The sequence below is a fragment of the Odontesthes bonariensis genome, chromosome 21 (genome assembly GCF_027942865.1).
Source record: "Odontesthes bonariensis isolate fOdoBon6 chromosome 21, fOdoBon6.hap1, whole genome shotgun sequence".
NCBI lineage: Eukaryota > Metazoa > Chordata > Actinopteri > Atheriniformes > Atherinopsidae > Odontesthes > Odontesthes bonariensis.
The window spans coordinates 5,250,435-5,267,303 of NC_134526.1; the positions used below are offsets into that span (position 1 = coordinate 5,250,435).

Consider the following 16,869-nt stretch of genomic DNA (forward strand, 5'->3'; position numbering starts at 1 on the left):
CTTGGCTTTCAAGTCTCAAGTAAGTCTAAAGTCTTAGCTTTCAAGTCTCAAGTAAGTCTCAAGTCTTAGCTTTCAAGTCTCAAGTAAGTCTCAAGTCTTAGCTTTCAAATCTCAAGTAAGTCTCAAGTCTTAGCTTTCAAGTCTCAAGTCTTAGCTTTCAAGTCTCAAGTCTCAGCTTTCAAGTCTCAAGCAAGTCTCAAGTCTCAGCTTTCAAGTCTCAAGCAAGTCTCAAGTCTCAGCTTTCAAGTCTCAAGCAAGTCTCAAGTCTCAGCTTTCAAGTCTCAAGTAAGTCTCAAGTCTCGGCTTTCAAGTCTCAAGTAAGTCTCAAGTCTTAGCTTTCAAGTCTCAAGTAAGTCTCAAGTCTTAGCTTTCAAATCTCAAGTAAGTCTCAAGTCTTAGCTTTCAAATCTCAAGTAAGTCTCAAGTCTTAGCTTTCAAGTCTCAAGTCTCAAGTCTTAGCTTTCAAGTCTCAAGTCTTAGCTTTCAAGTCTCAAGTCTCAGCTTTCAAGTCTCAAGCAAGTCTCAAGTCTCAGCTTTCAAGTCTCAAGCAAGTCTCAAGTCTCAGCTTTCAAGTCTCAAGCAAGTCTCAAGTCTCAGCTTTCAAGTCTCAAGTAAGTCTCAAGTCTCGGCTTTCAAGTCTCAAGTAAGTCTCAAGTCTTAGCTTTCAAGTCTCAAGTAAGTCTCAAGTCTTAGCTTTCAAATCTCAAGTAAGTCTCAAGTCTTAGCTTTCAAATCTCAAGTAAGTCTCAAGTCTTAGCTTTCAAGTCTCAAGTCTCAAGTCTTAGCTTTCAAGTCTCAAGTCTCAGCTTTCAAGTCTCAAGTAAGTCTCAAGTCTTGGCTTTCAAGTCTCAAGTAAGTCTCAAGTCTTAGCTTTCAAGTCTCAAGTAAGTCTCAAGTCTTAGCTTTCAAGTCTCAAGTAAGTCTCAAGTCTTAGCTTTCAAGTCTCAAGTAAGTCTCAAGTCTTAGCTTTCAAGTCTCAAGTAAGTCCTAAGTCTTAGCTTTCAAGCCTCAAGTAAGTCTCAAGTCTTAGCTTTCAAGTCTCAAGTAAGTCTCAAGTCTTGGCTTTCAAGTCTCAAGTAAGTCTCAAGTCTTGGCTTTCAAGTCTCAAGTAAGTCTCAAGTCTTGGCTTTCAAGTCTCAAGTAAGTCTCAAGTCTTAGCTTTCAAGTCTCAAGTAAGTCTCAAGTCTTAGCTTTCAAGTCTCAAGTAAGTCTCAAGTCTTGGCTTTCAAGTCTCAAGTAAGTCTCAAGTCTTGGCTTTCAAGTCTCAAGTAAGTCTCAAGTCTTGGCTTTCAAGTCTCAAGTCTTGGCTTTCAAGTCTCAAGTAAGTCTCAAGTCTTGGCTTTCAAGTCTCAAGTAAGTCTCAAGTCTTGGCTTTCAAGTCTCAAGTAAGTCTCAAGTCTTGGCTTTCAAGTCTCAAGTAAGTCTCAAGTCTTGGCTTTCAAGTCTCAAGTAAGTCTCAAGTCTTGGCTTTCAAGTCTCAAGTAAGTCTCAAGTCTTGGCTTTCAAGTCTCAAGTAAGTCTCAAGTCTTGGCTTTCAAGTCTCAAGTAAGTCTCAAGTCTTGGCTTTCAAGTCTCAAGTAAGTCTCAAGTCTTAGCTTTCAAGTCTCAAGTAAGTCTCAAGTCTTGGCTTTCAAGTCTCAAGTAAGTCTCAAGTCTTAGCTTTCAAGTCTCAAGTAAGTCTCAAGTCTTAGCTTTCAAGTCTCAAGTCTTGGCTTTCAAGTCACAAGTAAGTCTCAAGTCTTAGCTTTCAAGTCACAAGTAAGTCTCAAGTCTTAGCTTTCAAGTCACAAGTAAGTCTCAAGTCTTAGCTTTCAAGTCACAAGTAAGTCTCAAGTCTTAGCTTTCAAGTCACAAGTAAGTCTCAAGTCTTAGCTTTCAAGTCACAAGTAAGTCTCAAGTCTTGGCTTTCAAGTCACAAGTAAGTCCCAAGTCTTAGCTTTCAAGTCAAGTCACCTTATTATTGCAATTTTACCTGCAGAATCTGATCTTAATAAAGTGAAAACAAAGATATAAGTAACTGTCAGTAAACATCATTGGCCAATGTGTCCAACCTGTCCACCCCGTATCATATCAAGCTAACGTTAGCTAACTACCGACTAGGCTAACAGGATAATGTTAGCTAATTTGACAAGCACTTACTGGTCAGAATGGATCTTCAAATCACGAACAAAATTGGAAGTTGTCGTCTGGCTGTCCGAGATGTTGATGCCGCATGTCTTGCACTGAGCTGTTCGTCTTTTTTTGCCGTCAAAATAGTAATTATGAAAGCCGAAAACTCTCGGTCCCGCTGACATGTTGATCCTGCGCTCCTACCAGGTAATCCATATTATTTTTTTTAATTAATTTTATATTCAAAGTGAAAACATGAACTGAATAACACTCAAGTCATTCAAGCCCCGAGTCTTTAACTTCCAAGTCCGAGTCGAGTCTCAAGTCTTTTCTTTTTTGTCAAGTCAAGTCACAAGTCATCAAAACAGCGACTCGAGTCCAAGTCACAGTGGCTGTGTTCGAAACCGCATACTTCTCCTACTTACTTTAACTTTTTTAAGTTCCCGGATGCATACTAGATTCTCCTAAATGTTGGGTATGCATCATGAGGTTACTACTCATACTCAAACTACCCAAGATGCAACGTAACGTGACGTCGCCGATCGTCATTTCCTGTCAAAATGGCAGTTTCAAGCTAGCTACAACGAGGGTAGGTTCACTTCCTGTTTTCAAAACAAAAGCACCAATTGTATGGTAATGGCTTTCCCTATGATAAAAGGCAACGGGTATTTTATTTTGTGAAAATAACCGGAAGTGCGTTAGCTCACTGCGGCTAGCTTTAGTAGCGCCGAATTCGTGGGAACAAAATTGTAAACAGCCGGTATTTTGTCAGGTTTTCAACACGTTGGGGATCTAAACGACTACTTTCTCACCTGAAAATGTTTCAAATGTTGCTAAAGTTTACAGAGTTTAGAGCTTAAGAGAAATCAGCTTCAGGCCGGCTGATTTCGGCTCGGGCAGGAGCGCAATGCATTGTGGGTAAACGCTCTGCATACTGTCTGATTGATGAGTATGTAGTAGGCGATTTCGAACACAGCCCCAGTGACTCGAGTCCCCATCTCTGGTGAGTCGTTCCCCTAAAAGCAGCCAAAACAAACTCTTCATTTAATGTTAAATCACGTTCTTTTAGCACCTTTCAGCTCATCAGGTTTAAGTTTTCTCTGTGTCCCACAGCCTCAAACCCTGGAAATAAGCAGCAACCCTCCGGCAGGCGAGTAAAATCAGCGCGAGAAATGACCTGCAGACACTCTGAGAACCGAGTTAAATCAAACTTTATTCACTGTTGAGATCTCCAATAAAGACAAATAATGAAATGAGTCCAAACAAAGAGCAGAAAACAAAGACCGAGGAGGAAGAACACAAAATAAACAAATAAAAGGACGAGAACAGACCTACACTCACACTCACACGCACACACACACGCCCCACTGTGGGTTTTAAAAGCACGAACAGACCAGAGTCCAGCAGCAGCGCTACAGCAGTAAGCCCCACCAGCTCAGCTTTAAATCCAGTTTCATTTTCACAACTAAAGCAGATTTTGCACCAAAAAAAAAAAAAAAAAAAAAAAATTCAGTAATCAGCCGTTTCACCTCAAACCCCTAAATATCACATGATCGCTGCGAGGAAACGGAGGTTAAAAGGAGGCCGTAATGCTGCGGTAACTGCTCAGTAGTCACTAAGTAGAGGGAATGGTTTAAAAGCATTACTTTAAAACGAAGCACGATGCGTCTAAGAAACAGAAGGACGACCGACTCTGAACAGACTTCAAACGGTGCTGCGTGCGCGGCCGGATTCTTTACGGGTGGAGGGGCGGTGAGGATTAAAGGTGGAAATGTTAAACGTGTCCAACGTGAGAACAAACAAAAAAAGTGCGTTTTGCTTTCCGACGCCAAGCAGGAGGCTTCGCTGCAGCTCCGGCTTCTTCAAACTTTCCTTCCTCCTTCCGTTTCGTGGATCGTCTTGCTGAGATTGCCCTCGTTCCTCCGGACCTCCGTCTACTCGTTCTTCTTCTCCTTCTGCTTCATCAGCTTGTTGATCTCCCGCTTGACCATGCCGGCGTACTTGGAGATGATGCCGTGCTGGTTCAGGCCCGGCAGCAGCAGCAGGAAGCTCACTGTGGAGGAGAAAGTCAGACTTAAAGGGGACATACGCGCACCTTTTCAGCACTTTCACACACTTCTGAGGGTGGATGTGAGTGGGCGGGGCTTAGCAGAGGAGGCGGAGTCAACTCTACAGACACCCTCATTTATGCTCCCAGGTTTTTACGCAATACGTCACCTTTAAGGTCATGTTTGTGTCTGGAATTTACAAAACTTACAGGTCAGGGTTAATTAATCCTAGTAAATGTAAATAATTTATTTAGCAGCATTTAGCTGTTATGCTGCAAACAAGTGGAACAAACTGCCAGTGGAGATTAAACTTTCACCAAATGGAGACATTTTTAAATCCAGGTTAAAGACATTTCTGTTCTCATGTGTCTATGCATGAAATCTGCACGATATCTTTGAATTTATCCGGACTGTTGCTTGTTTTTAAATTCATTTAAATTATTTTATCCGTTTTTCTTTATATTCTTTTATGTATTTTTAATGCTTCTTCCACTCCCTGCTGCAATGCTTTTATTTTATGTGAAGCACTTTGAATTGTTTTGTACATGAAATGTGCTACAAATAAATTTGATTTATACAGCCGTTTACAGACAATTACGGTGTACCAAAGTGCTTTACAGCAGGTAATAAATAAAGAGAAGAATAAGTAAAAACAAATAAAAGAACAGTGAAAGCAATAAAATACAACAAAATCAAATTAGATAAAAGTGTCATCATACTACTGGGTATTAAAAGCCGTCCTAAATAAGCAGGTTTTTAGCCTGGATCTGCAGAGCTGAGACTGAAAACATCAGCCCAGGGGTGGAGGACATGGCAAAAATATCACGATTTGAACTAGTCTGCGGGTTACTGAGCAGTTCGACCGAAGAACATTTCTAAAGTGATTTAAATCATTTTTCCAACTCGGGCCAAGAACACCGGAGCTGGGCAGTTCCGTTCCACCTTAAATGTCCGGCTGAAAGTGGTTTGTCTGGATCTCTTTAGGAGGTTTCAAAGGTCTGTCGTGTTGCATCCTTTTATTTCTCATGTAGAACCACTGATGAAGCCCCACCCTCTCTGGATCATGTGTGTTGTACAGCTTCTCTGGACTTCCTGAGCCGTCTTACACCTTTTTTCTACGTCTTAAATGTTTCTTATCTTTGAATAAAAACCCTCTTCAGTCACAGTTTGGCATCAAACTCCGGACACGCCTCGGCACATCGACCTGAGGTGTCGTTCCCACGCGGCCCGCCCGACTCAGCATGTCCTTTCCTGACTCAACATGTCCTTTAATTCAGTTTAAAGCCCCGGCAGAGCTCCTCCAAACAGCCTGAAGGGATAAATGACCTCAGTGCACATTGATAAGAAACACGCCCTGCATCAGTCATCCAGGTATTGATCTCCATGACTGCTGTGAGTCTGAGTCACAGCAGCAGGAGGCCTGGTGGCGAAATGCAGCTTTTCCTGCAGGAGTGGAGAATATCTGCACCAAAACACCACAAATAAGAAGCTATTTATAAAAAGTACATCCACTGGCCTGTGGAGCTGTTCCCACCTCCTTCAAAACCAACACAAATCCACTCATATTTAACCACTAAATAACCAATAAAGCAGCAACAGATTCATCAGTTTCACCTCTCAGCCCTCCTTTACCACAGGTGTGCCACAGGGATCCGTCCCGGAGCCCCTTCTTTTCATAACCTCCTTATCCGTAAATATAAAATGCATTTTCACTGTTATGCGGACTACACTCAGCTCCATCTCTCCAGTAAAGTCCCGGTATCACTTTGCATCCATCCATCACCCTCTCCTCCATGTTGTCACCCCGCCCAGCGCCCTCAGTTCCTCCTCTCACTCTCTTCCTTCCCTTTAAGTCCAAACTTCAGACTCAGCTGTTTAAAGTAGCTTTTATTCATTTGTTGTTCTGAAAGGGTTTCAAATGAAATTCTTTAATATTATTTTTTACTTTCAAACTGCTAAAATGGGACTTTAAGCAGCAGTGTTGGTCACTTCTTCCTGTGTCTATCAGGTCGTGTGTGAAACACTCCAGCTGCCAGAGAGTTCGGGGGTAAACTTCCACATTTCGTCCCCACAGGAAGAGGAAGTTCACCCGGGAGCATTTACAGACTTTGGTTGATAAATTCTGGGCACAAACTTCTCCAATATGATGAATAACTTTCTCTTTATTCAAGAAAAGTGCATCGATTTGTTGTCTCCAGTGTCGTCCGGCCACGGAGCCCTTAAAGGACAGTAAGTCCGGATATTTAACCTCAAATGTTGATCATTCTCATTTCCCCTTTTCTGTTTGAATAATTAATTAAAAAAAAAAAAAAAAAAAAAAAAAAAAAAAAAGTCACGTGTAAATGTTTCCTAAGAATGAAAACGGCACGTCGGGTGTCATTTTCTTACATTCCTCAGTGAGATCTGTGACTGTGATAAAGCTGCATTTCACTGCTCAGATCTTCCTGTTCGTTATCGCCGTAACAAACGAGATAAAGACGCCAAAAACACGACGTCAGAGACCTCAGATCTCCGGAGTTCTGGACGGGAAACAGACGTTTCATCTGCAATCAGGCCGATTTAGGTTTGAAATGAGGTGCAGAAAATCTCGAAGGAGGAATGGTACAACTATTGCATCTTTCAATGGAAATGCACCAACTCGCATACATGGAGAGAATGTGGATGGAAATGTCTAATTAGATTTTTTTTATTACCCCAAAGCAGAAAACACACTTCACAGGAGAGGATTTAAGGTGCTGGAGACTGTGTGGGAGCCAGGATGCAAATCACTGGCATATATTCTGGGATTGTCCAGTCATAAGACACTTCTGGTTAGAGATACACAAAATTTTGGAAAGTATATTTAATGTGAAAATACCTTTCCAGTTTTGCATTTTTATTTTATGGAAAAATGATTTTCACCCAGCGCACTTCAACAATTACTTATTTGGTGTTCTGATATCTGTTTGTAAAAAAAAAAAAAAAAAAAACTGGCTGCTTACTGACCCCCCCACAATAGAGGAATGGAAGGATATAGTTAACGAAGTATACTTAATGGACAAAATTACTTTTTCACTTCGCCTACAAATGAACAGATTTATAAAGTTGTGGTCAGAATGTGTTTCCTATGTACAACAGTCACAGCCAGATTTTGTGGAGTTAACAAATTGATAGATTTGTTTTATTTATCTATTTAACTCTTGGGATTTATTTGTTTTGTTTCAGTTTTTCTTATAATCTGATACACAGCTCTACGGTCCAAAGAAGAGGTTGCTCGATTTCTTGATTATTTTATTTAATATTCTATTTAATTGTTTAAAGAAACCCAGATGTTGATGTCCCAACATACCATGTACATTTCTGTTACATCCCTCTGTTCTTTTTATTTTAATAAAAAAAAAAAATAAAAAAAAGAAATGAGGTGCAGCAGCGGTGAAAAGAGCGATACGGGACATCAGAGAGATGATCTGAATGCTGCGCGACACCCAAAGAACCCAGAACTGGATAAACCTGTGCTGTCAGAACAATCTGATGCAGGAAGGCAGTCACGCTTAGCTTTGGAGACGCCAGTCCAGGAGGAAGACTGAAACATACTCACCGACCAGGTAGGTGAGGAAGAGGTTGTGCACCTGCTGTCCGATCCAGGCCACCGCCAGCAGGCTGCTGATCACCGAGGCGAAGTACTGCGGAGAGCAGAGGCGTTTAACGAGGTTACAGGAACGCTCCTCACAGATGCAACAACACGGAGCTCGTTTAACCGCAGATCGTGTCCAAACACAGGGTGCTTGCGCAAGTCTTGAAAGTCTTAATAAGTATGGAAAATAAATGTATGGTAGAGTTTTACAGTATGCTCAAAGGCATTGTGAAATGAGAAATAGGAAGGTAGGCTATAAAACTATAATTTTACTAACTGGTCACGTACTGTATTAGCCTAATGGGATGAGATATACATTCATCCATCCATTCATTCATTTTTTTTATAGATAGTTTTTGTGACACTTGTTTGATGTGAAATTCATGTTTTGAAACGTTTTCATCAGTAAAAGCATAATTTACTGTGAATAATGCATTTGTTCATTGAATACTAGCCTATAAAAATGAACATTTCTAATAAACACAGTTGGTACAATCTCAACCAATGAAGTAGGCAGTAGGCAGACAAGTTACAAGAACATAAAGTTAAGGTCTTGGGGAAAAAAAAAGTATCAGTTTTAAAAAAGTCTGGAATTTTAATTTGGAAAAAGAGCAAGCACCCTGCAAACAGAGACTAAATAAAGGGAACGTGATCAGAGTGTGCGCATCTCACATGTGAGCTGTGAAAAACCCGGTTATCTCAGCCTGTAGCCCACTTTGAGCTCAGTTAAGTGGAACAGCTAAGCCAAGTCAGCTGACATGTTTTTATCTGGAGCACAGAGAAAGCTCCCCGTTGTAATAAACCCAAAGAGTCCATCTGCTGCAGGACAGCAGGCGGCTCTCAGGGCGAAGGCTCGGCCCGTTCCTGGGATTAAACTCGTACCATTTTGGGTTTCTCCTCTTTGAGGGCGCAGAGACGCTTACACCAGCCCACCACCCGGCGCTGGGTCTTCACCAGGTTCCCGCAGATCTCGTGGAAACGCTGCTGCTGCTCGGTGGTCCTGCACACAATCACAAGTTTGGTGATTAAAACCCAAATCTGAGCACATGAGCTTGTGTTCAGTTAAGAGCCGAGTCCAGAAGGACGGTCGCCTCAATCTTATCTGGAAGAAAACAGCCAATGAGCCGTGGTTTGTCCTCATTTCAAAGCTGTCGGATCTTTGTTTCCAGTGGAAAAGAGCTGATAAGTGCGCAGAATGTCCTGACGTGCTGCAGATTTATCTGAGGCGCAGTGCAGATTCTGCAGCCTCGTAAACCAAGGGCCACTTTTCTGTTCCACAGGCCAGAATCGCACCGTTACAGGTAATAATAACGCAGAGTTTCAGTGTCTGCTGAGGAAACGCAGCTTTTAATGGACTAAAGTCATTACTTTTACCTCATTATTTGTATCATAAAGACCTTTTGTAGACATGAGCTTGGTTTTATAAGTACATTTATAAAAAATTCCCCTAGAGTCTGGACACGTAAAATAATCGAGTTAAGGCCCAGTTTCACTGTTAGTTCATTGAAAGTCATTGAAAAGCGTCTGAAACGTCCCACATTTCCATGTTGGGGTGCTGGAAACAGAGCGAGAAACTGGATGAGGGAGGCTGGGGCGGCTGGGGAGCTGCCTTTATTTTCTGCCTCGCCATCAATCCCTATTTCAGTCCTCCGAGCGGAACCGTGACCGGGCTCGTTTCAGCGCCCCCAGCTGTCCTTGGCGGTGTCAGCGAGCGTCTGTCACTCTGCAGCTGTTCTCCGGGGCGTTCGGACCCATTTCCTGCAGTTACCTTCTCAGAGAACGGCAGGAAAATGGTGACGACTAAACGATCCTCGCTGCAGAATGTGCAGCAGTGCAGGTCACGCTCTGCTGAGGCACATTATATATCAGGAGGCTAAAGATGTCAGGAGGAGGACGGACACTCAACACGGCGCGCCAACTGCTGGCCGTCACTCTATACCCCCCCTCCTCCTCCGGTGTCTGGTTCCTGCCATTTAAACACTCACTCAGGGGGTTGTTCGGCATGCTTCACGACGCTCCAGGACATTCAGATGATACCATCTTAGGTATGACAGAGCGCGCTCCTCTTGTCTTAAAGTCATGAAATCACCATTTGGCTCAGGACTGACCAAAAATAACCTGGAACTAAGTTCATTCTGCCGCGTCATTTGGATTTTGGGCAAATAAAAATGAAACCATGTCAGTTATAAGCACTTACAAACTGCCAGTGGAGATTAAACTTTCACCAAATGGAGACATTTTTAAATCCAGGTTAAAGACATTTCTGTTCTCATGTGTCTATGCATGAAATATCTTTTAATTTATCTAGACTGTTGCTTGTTTTTAAATTCATTTAAATGTTTTTATTTGTTTCTCTATATATTCTTTTATGCATTTTTAATGCTTCTTCCACTCCCTGCTGCAATGCTTTTATTTCATGTGAAGCACTTTGAATTGTTTGTACATGAAATGTGCTTTATAAATAAATTTGATTTGATTATATTTGATAAAATGCAGGCAGATTCAGGCAGCTCTCACCACTTATTGGAGCCAAAGACCCGGGGTGCGAGGGTGGGCACGAGGTAGTCGGCCAGGCAGAGCAGCATGACGGAGCAGGAGAGTCCGGTCAGCACCGACGGGTCCAAGTAGTAAACCAGCCTGGAGGAGGAAGACAAAAGCAGGCGGCCGTCATTAGAAATGTGTTTCATGTCATTTCACACCAAACTCCACAGAGTTCTGCTCGAGCTGCCGTTTCAACACAAGAAGTAAGAGAAAGGTGTGAGAAAAACAGTCAAACATAAGCTCATTCATTCAGACTTAATCGGCCATAATCCGCCTTGTTTTCAACAATGTGGGAAAGCGCTGCATAACCTTTGAATCTGCTTATTATAGCATCCTGAACACAACTCAGCCAGGCTGGAAATGCTAAAAAAAGAGAAATAATCACGTTTTTAAATGTTCCAGCAAAGCAAGCATGATGAAAGATTCCATCATGAAGAAATAACCAAATCTAAGAGGAAGACTTACACGTTTCCTCAAAGAAACTTTATGCTACATGTAGCGTTTAACTCGGGCCTAAAATGAAAAGATTCTAAAAAAACAAAAAACAAAGACAGGGTCCTCTAGAACAACCAAGAAGCTGTGACTGACACAGATGCAGCAAACAGTCACGGGACAGAAATTCAACTCGATGTGACAAATGTTCAAAGTATAACGAGAAACCGACTCGTGAAATTAGGCGTTAATGATGCGTGGTCACAACCGCATCATTGTTAGAGGGAAGCAGACATGTGAGAGCGGCTGTGAGCTCGGTGGAGACTCACAGGAAGAGCACGGTGGTCACACCCAGCAGAGCTCCGGGGAACCAGGGCTTCTCCCAGCGCAGGACGCGGTCCCCGGCGAGGATCACCTCCCCCCAGCCCTGCAGCTGCTCCTCCAGCTGGGCCGTTTCCTGAGCCTAAAACACAAAATTAAATACTTAAAACCAAAAACAGAAAATTATCTTCAAATCCATCTAATTAAAAGATGGCTTAAAAATATATCAGCAGCTATAAAATAATTAGCAGTGGTTTTATTCTTCATATGCTCGACCCGATGGGGTCTTTATGGGTACAGGCTGGCTCATCATATCTGTAAACATTCTAAATTTAATATAAAACCCTTTTTTTCCCGTTTATAAACGCATTTTAGGGTGTGTGTGCCTTCGGGCGATAAAACCAACATGACGGTGCAGGAACCACAACACAAACACGATTTAAAATAACATCAAATACAATAACCACAACTTCCCTTCAGTCACGGAAGCTTAAACACGAGCTGTCCAGCTGTGCCAGCGCACGTTTATAACCATTTAAAGAGAAATCTTTGTGTTCCGAGTTAAAAACAGGAAGATAGCGGGCTAGTTAGCCTGCTAGCTAGTTAGCCTGCTAGCTTACCTTAGCGGCAGTCAGTCACAGACAAGCAGCAACACTTTGGTGGCTGCTTGTATTTAAGATTAAAGCTAAATTATCAAATTATGTACGTATGTTTAAATATAATATAAAATGAAGTGAATAAATCCAGGAACAGCATCGGCTATGTGAGCGTCAGATTAGCGGCTAATGCTAACGCTGCAAACACCTTAAGACCTTTAAAAATCTGCCACTAAAATCAAACAAGCATTAATTATATATACTCACTAAAACATTTGCGCTTTTGTTGTCGCTTTCAGCCATGGCTGCCGATTAACTTGGTGAGTAAATCTCGTATTTCCAGAGAAACGACCCGCAGTGACAGACAGGTTACTACACTCTCCACCTGCTACTTCAGCGTCTCTAACGGTCGAACTGGGGCAGGATGTTTTTATCCCGAAACTGCGTCACAATTACCAGGTGCATTCTGGGAATTGCTGTTTTATCCCTCTACTCTCGGAAACACGCCATTGTAGACTTTAAATTAAATTAAATTAAATTAAATTAAATTAAATTAAATTAAATTAAATTAAATTAAATTAAATTAAATTAAATTAAATTAATCCCAAAGGGAAATTGTTTGTTTGTTTCTTTCTTTCTTTATTTGTTTCAAATCTGTATAAAGAATAGAGTTTCACAATTAGCTACAACACTACGATTTGAAAAGGGGATGGAGGAAGCTTTGCTTTTAATATTCCAACCCCTCACTCATAAAAACACAATTCACTACAATAACTCTCAACACAAAGACAGACACACAGACAGGCCCAGACAAACTCCAACCCTACACCCCTCTCCCCACAGAATATACATGTGCATATACATACATACATATGTATACACATACACATATATATACATACACACATATATATATACATATACACATAACATACACAAAATCCGTATATTAAGGAGAAAAAAAATAAAATAAATAAAAACTAATATTAAATAAATAAATAAAAATAGAGAACATGTCACATCAAACTACATCAGTAGTGGTAGTTGTAGCAGCAAGAGTAGTAGCAGTAGTTACAAAAAAAATAATAATAATTAAAATAATAATAATAATACTAATAATAATACTACTACTACTACTACTAATAATAATAATAATAATAATAATAATAATAATAATAATAATAATAATAAAATAAAATAAAACTACCAATAGTTAATACAATAGGCTTTTGGGCATCAGTCACTCTCCTCCTGGTATTTCCTCATCACTTTTCTTTTGAACATTATTTTAAACTTTACCAAATTGTAATGCTATATTTTATTTTTTTCTATTCTTTTAACCAACAGGCAATCTGCTTAGTGAAGAGAGACTGAAATGTATTAAAAGCACTGGAGAAATCTTGTTTTTATTTATTTATTTATTTTTATTAGCACATGAAAAAATATATAAAAACAACATGTTAAAAAAGTAGAACAGCAACAAAGACATACAAAGTATACAGTAGATAAAGCAAATGTGCAGTAGAAACCAAAAAAAAAACCTCTAAGGGCTTGTCAAGTGGTCCAAAGATAAACATAAATTTAATTTACAGTAATGTGAAAACAACATAAAACAATTTAGAAAGAGAGGGAGAGAAAAAGGCAATTTGATGATATAAAGAAAACATGTGTGTTGTGCATTGCTCAAAAGGACCAATAGAAAGTGAATTATTTGTTTCTTAAATGACTTTATGCTTGTACAATTTCTAAGGTGAATTGGTAATGAATTCCAAAAGTGAATCTAATTGAGAACTGAGAGAAAGTAAGACTTGAAAATAGTGGGATGGAGATTATTTGCTGACCAAGTGTTGAAATTATGAATCTGGGAATCAAATCGTGAGGAGCGGGGTCGGAGGCCGGGCTACCTAGTGACGACAGAGGTGCGACGTTTCAGTGTGTAGTTCCAGAGAGAGCTAAACAGTGGCTGCGCCCAGCGAACACTCTTTCGAGTTGGCTTTGGCAGCGACTCTAGAAGATTTAAATATACAGTTTTCTTTGCGAGACGAACAGATAACTGTACTTGAGTTTTTCTTGAAAAAAAAAGACGTTTTCGGAGTTTTGCCCACCGGGTACGGTAAAAGTTTAATTTACCAGCTTGCTCCGTTGGTGGTACGACGCTCTGATTGGTTGTTGCGCCATCCTATTGCGTGGCGTTGAGTGCAGAGGCAACTTAACAGACAACCGTTTATCCCGCCCGCACTGCTATCCAGCGTCACTAGACCCCTGTACAGCTTTTTGCTGTACGGGTCTGGCTTGCTAGGCTAATTAATCGTGATTAATCAGGGAAATCATGTGATTAATTAGATTAAACATTTTAATCGTTGCCCAGCCCTAGTTTAAACACATCGCTCTGCAGGGCCACAGACACCTTTCCAGGTAATATCTGCACTGAGGATGATGAGGTGTTAATGTATGGAAACATCCTCTCAGTGAAGGTGTGTGTGAAGCTGTGAATGTGTGTGTTAGTATCCAGGTCAGAGAACGACAGCTTTCCTCTGTCCCAGTCCAGATTCACTCTGATCCTCCGGAGCTTCTTCTTCTGTTGTTTAATGGGTGAACCTGCTGGTGACCGTGCTGAGTATTTACCTTCATCGAACCGGATACTCCAAGCTTTAGACAGCGCCCATCCTTTTCTCTGAGCGGACTCTGCTAACACACCCAACACCCAGTACGTTCCATCTCCAACATCGACCCCCCAGCTGTGAGTCCCTGAGTTAAAGCCCTCAGAACTCAGAACAAACCTGTAATTATCAAACCTCTCTGGATTATCAGGAAGCTGCTGTTTCCCTCCTGGTCTCACAGCGGTCAGATCCTCAGACAGGATGACCTTTGAACCAGCAGTGTTTGGGTCCAGAATGAGGGGAGTGTAGCGGACCATGTCCTTCATCTTGTTCCAGATGTTGAAGGCCAGGTTGCCCAGGTGTTTGGCCTGGTCTATCAGAGCTCCTGCAGGCAGCTGTGGACCATCCAGCAGGGGGCAGCGCTGGACTCTTTGCACTGCAGCCTTGTAGTGGTTCAGGAATGAGACGTCTTCAGCTCTCAGCTCCTCCTCTGTGGCTCTGACTGTGTCTGACAGAGCTGCCATCTCTCTGCTCAGAGCCTCCATCTTCTCCTTCATCATCCCACTCTTCTGCTGCTCTTCCTCCCTCAGTGCAGCCAGCCTGGCCTCCTCTTCCTCTGCTAAAAACTGCCGAAGCTTCTTAAACTGCTCCTTAATCTGCCTCTCTGTGACTCGGGCCTGGACCTTCATGTGTTCTGCTGTCTGATCAAACTTCTTTTTAACTTTATTCTGGAGCTCCAGTTTCTCCTTTAAGGGCTCCAGAGATTTCTGAAGGTCCTTCCTGTGTTGCTGTGCAGCTTCATCGATGGGTCTGATGCTGTGGTTGGAGTGTTTTTCTGAATCTCTGCAGATGTGACACACCAGCAGCTGATGGTTTAGACAGAAGAGTTTGAGCTTCTCAGAGTGCAGACTGCAGAGAGCCTCTAAAGCTCTGTGAGCTCTGTCCTGTAAGAAGGACTCACACAGATTCTTCAACGCCAGGTTAACAAGTGGTTCAGCCTTTGAAGATCTTCTCCTACAAACTGGACACTCTTGTGTTTGCTTCTCCCTCCACCAGCTGCTCAGACAGTCTCTACAGATGCTGTGGCTACATGACAGACATGGTCAGACTGCTGAAAAACATGGCCTTGAGACAAAAAAGACAGTAACTGTCAACACAGAATTAGCTTAACTTCAATTCAATAATACTTTATCAATCTGTAAGGGGACATTATATTGCTGCACTTTGAGCTGTTATAGCTAGATCACAAAATAAGATATAAATAAGGTGCATCAGAGAGGAAGGTGTGGTAGAAACCTTCAGAGGTTGCCATAAATGGTTTGGGGTGTTGTTTTTGTAGCTTAGCAACAACTTAGCTGATGGTGTCACACATAAGGGCTCCAAACGTCCTCATTTTACACTGATCTCACTTTCCTGTGAATACTGAGGGGAAAAAAACTGTTTAAACTTCCTCCTCCTTTTCCTCCATTTTCTTCCTGCTCTGCAGCCCAGACGTCTCCTCTTCAACTCATCTGGATTTGGGCTCTGAAAGCTCAGTTAGCTGTTTCAAAATGCAAACTATTTCACTGTTGGATGCTTATTAATCATACCAGATGTAAAAAAAAAAGACACTGGCAGTTACCAACAGAAATGTTTCCAGCAGCACAGCATCCAAACCACAGAAGAAAAATCTTTAACAGAAAAAAGCAAAGTAGAAATCTCAAGAAGACACAAAGAATGTGCAATCTAAGCATTACAATAACTATAATACATCATAAACACGCCACGACAGAACAGGATCCTAATATTAGGATAAAAAAACTACAGTTAATCAAATTGCTTGGTTTGAAAAGGCACTTTGACCATATTGTGCTTTCAGATCTCACCATAGAATGGAGCCCATAATGAGTTTAGTACTAAGAATGCCTCATTTTAACTGTCAAAAAGTGATATTCCACGAGTATTTTAAAATGTCGGTAAACTGGCCAGTTGCTAAAGTTTCTCCAGTTGATCAGCCGGTCGTATGCAACACTAGTAGATAGATAAACTGAAAATAATTGGTTGAAAATCTTGTTTCAAAACAGGAAGAAAGGGGAATAAAATGTACTGAGAAGATTAATGTGTAGGCTCGTAAACTTGTGCTTCAGCTCAGTGGATCGCAGACTAAGATGCGCTGTGATTATTATCATTATAAATTCAGCTTCTGCAAATGTGTTCACCCAAATTATTGGGTATAAACAAACACACACAGCCAAATGTGATACAGTGAATGCCCAAATATGTGAACAATTTTGTGTCAGATTTAAGTGTAAAGTCAATCACACAAGTTGAATTTTATTGGTCCTCTATATTTGATACCCTATCCAAAGTATTTAAAAGAACAATAAATCTCTAAATCTAGACTTTCTCAGATTTACCCTGATGTTGTGGATATATGTGATAAATGCAAAGGCTCTCCTTGTAATCTTGGCCACATGTTCTTTATTTGTCCCAAATTATATAATTTTTGGTCTGACTACTTCTCAATTACATCTTCTGTTCTGAAAGTAAATTTGCAACCTTGTTCTCTTGTTGCTATATTTGGCATCCTCAGCCCTACTTTGGTGCTAAGTTCTAATCAAAGGGAAATT

The 16,869-nt window shown here is 41.2% G+C and overlaps 2 protein-coding genes across 2 annotated transcripts; both read right to left on the reverse strand.

Annotated features, from left to right (window-relative positions):
* Positions 1-3,448: 3,448 nt before the first annotated feature.
* arl6ip1 (ARL6 interacting reticulophagy regulator 1) lies at positions 3,449-12,038 on the reverse strand. The gene is made up of 6 exons (XM_075454005.1): positions 11,928-12,038; positions 11,073-11,206; positions 10,288-10,407; positions 8,653-8,770; positions 7,735-7,819; positions 3,449-4,162 (listed from the first exon to the last, which is right to left on the reverse strand). Exons 1-6 carry the CDS (start codon positions 11,961-11,963, stop codon positions 4,044-4,046), a joined length of 612 nt encoding a protein of 203 aa, XP_075310120.1. The 5' UTR covers positions 11,964-12,038; the 3' UTR covers positions 3,449-4,043.
* Positions 12,039-12,048: 10 nt separating this feature from the next.
* Positions 12,049-15,351, reverse strand: LOC142371826 (E3 ubiquitin-protein ligase TRIM35-like; the record flags this gene model as incomplete). The annotated part of the gene is made up of 2 exons (XM_075454576.1): positions 12,049-12,074; positions 14,025-15,351. Coding segments are annotated over 2 exons (1,353 nt in total), but the record flags the coding sequence as incomplete, so codon positions are not given.
* Between the last annotated feature and the right edge of the window lie 1,518 nt (positions 15,352-16,869).